At 44.7% G+C, this 7669-nt stretch overlaps 1 protein-coding gene across 1 annotated transcript; it reads left to right on the top strand.

Annotated features, from left to right (window-relative positions):
* Window positions 1–682: 682 nt before the first annotated feature.
* On the top strand, window positions 683–7307 carry ZNF396 (zinc finger protein 396). The gene is given in 7 exon segments (XM_053571970.1): window positions 683–744; window positions 2776–3081; window positions 3083–3271; window positions 3552–3699; window positions 6082–6170; window positions 6173–6274; window positions 6276–7307. Coding segments are annotated over 6 exon segments (1017 nt in total). The 5' UTR covers window positions 683–744; window positions 2776–2853; the 3' UTR covers window positions 6537–7307.
* The last annotated feature ends 362 nt before the right edge of the window (window positions 7308–7669 follow it).

Here is a 7669-nt window from a genome sequence, read left to right as displayed (position 1 = left end):
TTTTTCAACATTAACTCCTGTGTAGATTAGAAAGGTATACATACATACAAGTAACTATGCTATGTTAACGATGTTAGGAACATCCTGACCTTCGGCCTCCGAAGTTAACCGACCAGGAGCTGAGAAGTTTCGCAACTTCCTCAGGCCCTCACTGATGCCCAGACGTCTGCTGTCCTGGGCCTTCGATTACCTCTTGCAATCCAATCCCCCTCCTTCTCCTTCTCTTAAGATAAAAATGAGTCTAAATTTTACACGAATATAAGATGGTTCTTTGGGACATAAGTCTGCCACCATCTCGGTTTGTGGCATCTTGGAATAAAAGTTGCTTTCCTTTGCCCAACACCTCTGTGTCTGGACTCACTGTCTTGGGTGAAAGTGCTCAGCAGTTGAAAGCACCAACAGGCCCCCCCTGTGTGTGACCTTGGGCAAGTCAGGCCACCTTCGGGTTTATTTTCTGTAAAATGAGAATGACTTTAGTTATCGGAAGAGTAAAGGAGATAATGCAGTACTATGGGAAGTGCCAAAGCTAGTTTTATGAGGCAGAGCAGAACAGCAGGATGCCCACTAGTCGGGGCCACGCCGGCCCCACAGCTCCCAAAGCAGGCAGCGAGGCTCGTCTCCATGGCAACCACTCCCGCGTTCCGGGCCCCTCCCCCGCCCCGCCGTTGGGACCGGAAGCAGTTTAGAAGCAGCGCGAAAGCATTTCTGCTCCGCAGCGCTGAGTCGGTCTTTCCCCGCCCGGAGGTGAGCGCCGAGACCTCGTCCGGGGTCCCTAAGCTGTGGGCACTAGCAGTCGTCATACTGTGGGAGTGAGGGGTGTTGGCCTCGGTGCCATCGCTCCCTCCAGGCGCCCGCACAGCCGCTTTCCACACTCCTCCCGGTGCCCCACTCCGCCGTCCCCTCCTCTGGTCCCCCCACCTCCAGGCCTCTCTCTGCCCGCATCGCTTCCCCTTGCCCTTCCCCGGATCCCCCACGGCGCCCGCCGTCCCGCCGAGGCTGTTCCCAGTCCACAAGGGGCGCCGCGCGAGACCGAGGAAGGTGGGAGTGGTGGCCGCCGGCCCTCCCCCTGCCCGGCCGCGGGAGGCGCGGTTTAGCAGAGAGAGTGAGTCGTTCTTCTCCGAAAGACCTCTGGATCCCGGGCTCGGGGCAAAGCCTCCCCTCCAGGGACCCTGTGGGGGAGGGGAGAGTTGATTCCCTCATCTCAGATTTAGAGCTGAGAGCAACTTTGGAAACCGTACAGATTCTGTTCCAGGTGCTGAAGTGCCTTCAAGCAGCGACTCTGTCCTGCAACTTCTAGAAGGCTGCTTTAGCCTCAGAGTTCCAGACTGCACCAAACCCATGACCTCAACCCTTCCTTCCTGTTGGGTCTCCTACTCCGGACTCCGTTGCAGTCCGGCTTCATGTGGGTGTGCTGCTCCCGGCCACCTCGTCCTCCTCTGTGCCTCTCCTGTCTCCCGCCTCTTGACCACACAGCACCATGAATAAATGTGGACAGCCTAGATTCAGACCCCAGGCCCTTTCCCTTTTTCCTTGACCAGTTAGCGTTCCTGGCTTTGCTGTGACAAGTTCCTCATCCACAACATGGGGATAAACATAACTTAGGGCTCTTAGGAAGAGTGAAATAAGATTTATCTGTATTAAAAAGTTTAGAACAGTGCTTGGCATGTAGCAAATTCTGTGTCTGCTATTATTTGCATCATAGCTCATCATCATATAAAGTTGTATCATCTACTTGTTAACATAAGCTTTATGAAGCCACAGGCTTTATTCAAGTCGCTGCTGTTATCTTCAATGCCTACAATGGTGCTTGGTGAAGTGAGCAAACAAAACAAAATGGCAGGTTACATAACACGGAAAAACAGGGGCACACGTAAGATTTTTGACTGAGTTATCATTTGCTCAACTTGTACAACCACTATCACCCACTGTCCAGTTTTAAAAATTGGATTAGTTACTGCTGTTGGTACTAAGAAAAGTGTCTTCTCCACCCCTTTCCTGCTAACAAGCTCAGAGAAATCATTGTCCTCACCCGTCACGGTGGTGGCACTGTGAATTGATAGTCTTTTTTGCAATTTATTTGATAATACATAAAAAGATATAATTTACCTCTCACCTTTGACACCAATAAGCAGAGGCCTGGAGACATGCTTGATAAAATGATTTGAACAGAAAAAAATAGTATATTCATGCCTCCCAGCATTATTTGTAATAGTGAAAATTAGAAACAACCTAAATTTTCTACAGTAAAGAGATAGTTAAGTAATATAGATGCTGTGGATGGAAAGTTAGAAGAAGCTAAGAAAAATAGGAATAGATTAAGGTGGAGGAACATATGATTGCCTTTTTCTTTTGAATGGTTCGTTTAGTGTCAAAATGTTTTAACAGAAAAAGTTGAAAAAATGCCACATGAAAGTGCTCTCGTGAGACTATTTCTCTGAGCTCTTTGCAGCAGACTAGGTAAAACTAATTGGCTCTCTGAACCTGATTCTGAATCATAGCTGTCCTCAGGTTTCCATTACTTTTGTTTTTTGGGAGCTCCTATGTGATTCTGGCTGATCTCTTACTGTAATACTTAGTAGCCTCCTGGGCATTGGTTTCAGAATTAACCGGGAGTTACTTATGCATATGAAATTAATGAGTCTTAGATCCTTGGTTCTTGGAACACATGATTTATATTAATATTAAGGTCACTATTTCCCACCATTTTATGTTTCTAGTCTTAGTTTTATTCTCAGAAGCATTTCTTCTTTGTCTTGTTTCTACTTGTTTATTTAGTCATATTTAAGGAGTATTCATATCGAGATCCATCTCCTTGAGGTTTAAGCCTAGCAGTACTGGGCATTGCCAGTCTGAATGTCTGCAAAATTGAGAGAGTCGCCAATGCTTATAACACAAACTTCAGAGGAGCCTGATGGGATCCTGACAGTGAAGATGGAAGAGGAAGACAAGGCCTGTGATGCAGTCTCTAGCCTCCACTGGAGCAGCTCCCCTGACCCAGAGACTTGTCATCAGCAGTTCAGGCAGTTTGGCTACCAGGATTCACCTGGGCCCCGAGAGGCTCTGCACCGCCTCCGGGAACTTTTGTCATCTCTGACTGAGGCCTGAGGTGCACACCAAAGAGCAGATCCTAGAGCTGCTGGTGCTGGAGCAGTTCCTGGCCATGCTTCGAGAAAAACTGCAAGCCTGGGTGTAGAAGCATTGTCCAAAGAGTGGAGAGGAAGCTGTGACTCTGCTGGAGGATGTGGAGAAAGATCTTGATGGGCCTGAACAGGTAAGAAGGGCACCTGTGGGGAGGAGCCACCAGGCTGAGCAGGAGCATGAGCACATCATTGGGTAAGACTATCAAATTGTATTCCCACTCAGCATAGCTGGATGCAAAGGCTGGTGAATATGCTCACGGAAATAGTGAGTATGCCTAGAAACAGAAGGTGACTCTGCGTTTTCCCTCCCTTTTTCTGTGTCCAGGGTATTTTCTACATATTTTTTTCTGTTATTTTGTCCTTAAGTCCCAAAGTGATTCCCTTCTTCAGCCTCAGTTATACCTGTTTTAGGTCTTGTTGTTTGAATGAAGTGGGGACATGATTGCAGAGACGCTAGCAGCTTGGGAAGTGACTGAGGAGTTTCCGAGTAGCCAGCTCAAGCCTGCCAAGAAGCAGCTGCAGTGGGTATCGGAGGAACTGTGCTCCTTAAGACGAACTGGTGAGGGGGCAGGATCCAGGTCGTGGAGGTGAAGGGGGCCTTAGCCTGCACGCACATCTCACCTGCCTTATCCAAGAGGTCTTAAATCTCCCCTCTTCTCCTCCTCATTGGGGGAACTTGCACTGTTACTTGTCTTACTAAATGAACATGCTTAGTATTTTGTTCTTATTTCTATTTCATGGATTCTTACAAAATCTTCAGATTTTAAATCCTTGACATTATCTCCATCAGGGTTTTCAAACTTTTTAAAGCAGTATGACTCTTTCCTCAAATGAAATTTTCGTGGCGTTCCCATATATCAAACAGATGGAAACCCAGCCACTCTGTCTGAAGCATGAAGCAAGCAGGCCCACGGGGCCTCTGGCTCAGGCTCGTGCCCACCTCCTCTACCTTTGGGCAGCCCCAGGGACCCTTCAGTGGAAATCCAAAGTACACAGTCTGGAAACCACTGATCCTCGTCATCATTTCCCGTGTAGCTGCTTGCTCAGTTCCCAGTGGAATCTAGTAGCAAAGTTGCCCACTGTTGCTGTCTCAGTGCTTTGAATACACCTCTGCTCCCTCACATCCTGCCCTGGCCTATGTTGCTCTTAGCATTGCTTTTTACAAAAGTGCTCCAGAATGGCTAGCAGAGCAATCTGCTCTTAAACCATAGATACTAAAAAAAACAAGTGCTGTGGGGAAGAAAAGCAGAATAAGAGGGATATGGCCTTATTTAGAGACAGAGTAGAAGGAAGGCCTCTCTGATGAACTGAAATTTGAGTAGAGACCCTCTGTCTGGATGATCATCCTGAATAAAATGGGAGCCAGAGATTAAGAGGGAAATCCCGCTTGGGAGGCTCTCTTCCTCTCTCGGGCAACATTCTTTTTTATTCCATGGGTGACTGATACTAATATATAAGCAAGGTTAAAATTTTTCCAAGGGAATTTTGATAAGAAACTATAGGAAAAAACAAAGAAAACACAAGAATTTAGGGAGAGATTTAGAAAATATTGTTAACTCTTATTTGGCAAGCACCAGCTCCCAAAAGGCTTATACTAGGCACTTAAACACCTTCAGTCTAGAAACTGTGTCAGCTTAGCTAGGAGAAAAGTGAAAGCCTTTTCACTCCCCATCATCAGAGGGAGAGAAACCATCCCAACCTCTGCACCTTGTTGGGTGGTGATTAGCCTCAAAGCCAGGTTCTGAATCCCTGATGTTGGCAAGAACCACTTTCTACCTGTGAATGTCCTCACAGAGGCCTTTCCTACATTTTTTTTTAAAGATACAGAAGGCAAAAGGCAGAACATCTTGTAATTTAAGACAGAGAAAACCAGAATCAGGTGATAGATCAGAACATGATTTCTGTAGTACTGAGTCATGTCTTATCAAAACTTAAGATGACTTTGGTCTCCGTTGTAAACACTAACTATTGCCAGAATTTATTTATTTATTATCTTTTTTTTGTAGAGACAGAGTCTCACTGTACCACCCTCAGGTAGAGTGCCATGACGTCACATGGCTCACAGCAATGGGGTCACAGCAACCTATAACTCTTAGGCTTATGCGATTCTCTTGCCTCAGCCTCCAGAGCAGCTGGGACTACAGACACCCGCCACAATGCCCTGCTATTTTTTTTTTGCAGTTTGGCTGAGGCTGGGTTTGAACCCGCCACCCTTGGCATATGGGGCCGGCGCCCTACTCACTGAGCCACAGGCACCACTCCAGAATTTTTATTAGGGCTCTATTGATCAAGCCCTATTGATGTGCAGTCTAAGTGGCTGCGCCTGTAAGCAACCATAGACATTTTTCATAATGTAATACAAAATAATACAACAAACTTAGCCCCTGAACCAATACTATAAAAAGTGTTTAGGAGTAGAAGCTTTTCAGTGATGGGTACTCTGCTGCCTTTGGCCTGTTGAGGTGCCAGTTGTCCTGGTCTGTATTTACCTAACTTGTATTTTCTGACTTTGGTTCCTGTGTTCCTCTTTGAACCCTTGCCTTTCATCAGCTCATTTCATTGCTCAGCTATTGATTCATTTATTATTATTTCTTGTTTTGTTGATGTTCTGGTGCTAAGTCTTATTTATTACTCCTTCCAATCAATTGCTCCTCTATTTATCCAGTCATTCCTCGTCTTTTAGGCTCTTTTTCTTCCAGGCTTTCCTCAGTGACTGACATATCTTTTGTGCCTACCCACCACCTTGCCTTTTCCGTGGAGCCTTACAGCTTTAGAGTTGACTGCCTCCTCAGTGTGAAAACCTTTCTTGTCGCCTGATGATCTCCATCTCCAAACATGCTAGCTAATAATTAATCCATATATATCTGATTTGGAATATTCTATTTCCCTTTCTTTCTGAGCAGAGAACTGGTAACATTTGCTTTTCTGTCTACTATTTCAGATGAAGACCCCAAAAACATAAATGTGAAGTCAGCTTCGAGGCAAAAGACCTCTTCAGGTATAGAACTGTATCAGGTATAGAACTGTATTATGATGTTTCTAACGCCCTTCGTGTGAACGCTTCCCAGAGCTCTACATACAGAGGAACCTGTGAACAAGACAGCAGGTTTGAAAGAAGACAGAGAAACCCCTCTCGGAAAAAAACAACGCAAGTGTGATGGATATGGAAAAATATTTAGGGAGAACTCAGCCCTTACTTTACATTAGAGAATCCACAGTGGAGAGAAGCCATATGCCTGTGATGAGTATGCAAAGGCCTTCAGCCAAAGCGCAATTCTGATTCAGCATCGAAGAATCCACACTGGGGAAAAAGAATGTGGCAAAGCCTTTAGTCAGAGCTTGAATCTTTGTAGACATAGGAAAAGACATGTTAGAGAAAAAGTCCCATCAGTGTGATGAGGGAATCAAAGCATTTACACAGCTTTATTAGCAGGAGAGAAGGCCAAAACACATCTTTAGTGTAAAGCTGTGGTTTTAGTGGTCACTAGTCTCCCTTCTAGGGTCATAAAAGCCACAGGAGAGAATGTAGAATATCTCATGTCAGCATTATTTGCTTTTCTCCATGCAATACCGTTCCTGTGTTTGAGATTCCAAAGCATAATTCAGAATTCTATCCCCAAGCAGCCCTTGCAAAGATGTTCTCAGACATGTACCACTATTTCCAACATTAATACAAATAATAAACTATATATTTCTTTTTAGGCAAGCATTATTTTTTCCCTCTTAAGAAGGAATGTGTGAGTTACTCAGTGTAAAAATACGTATTTTTCATTTTATAACTTGAGCACTACAATTCTAATGGCCAAAGATTAAGGTATTTAAAAACAAATTCCTGGCCAGGTATGGTGGCTCATGCCTATAAACCTAGTACTCTGAGAGCCTGAAGCAGGAGGATAGCTTGAGGTCAGGAATTCAAGACCAATGTGAGTAAGAGTGAGACCTTGTCTCTACTAAAATAGAAAAATTAGCCAGACGCAGTGGCTTATACCTATAGTCCCAGGGACTTGGGAGGCTGAGGCAGGAGCATTGCTGGAGCCCAGGGGTTGAGGTTGCTGTGATCCCCATTCTAGCCAGGGCATAAAATGCAATATTGTCTTCTATTAGGATTGAGGATATACACAAGGCTATGTACCTCAAGACCTAGGCGAAAATGTCCAGGTAATTGTTAGGAGGCTGAATCTCTTATAAAAGCTCACAAGAGCCTACATACTATTGATGATACTAAGTAATTTCCCATGTTGGAAAAAAATATTTACAATGTAATTTGGAAATAACTCAATGGAAACAGGTGACTTTTTACACATCTTCGAGGAGTTACCTAAACATAAGGAATGTTTTTATAATAAGGCTGTTCTATGGGTCCTTATATAAGGTTACTGATTGTTTTAATATAAACAAAAGAGGGAGATGAAAAACAAAATTGTCTAAACAAGACTGATGTAACACAAATGTTGGCAAAGATAGAGTATATTGGCGTTGTGTGCCACAGCTTACTTGGGAAAGGAAGCCCTTACCAGCTCATAACCATC

This window comes from Nycticebus coucang, chromosome 19 (assembly GCF_027406575.1).
Source record: "Nycticebus coucang isolate mNycCou1 chromosome 19, mNycCou1.pri, whole genome shotgun sequence".
In the NCBI taxonomy this organism is placed as follows: domain Eukaryota; kingdom Metazoa; phylum Chordata; class Mammalia; order Primates; family Lorisidae; genus Nycticebus; species Nycticebus coucang.
The sequence above is the reverse complement of the archived record's forward strand: the minus strand, read 5'-3'. Positions and strand labels throughout refer to the sequence as shown.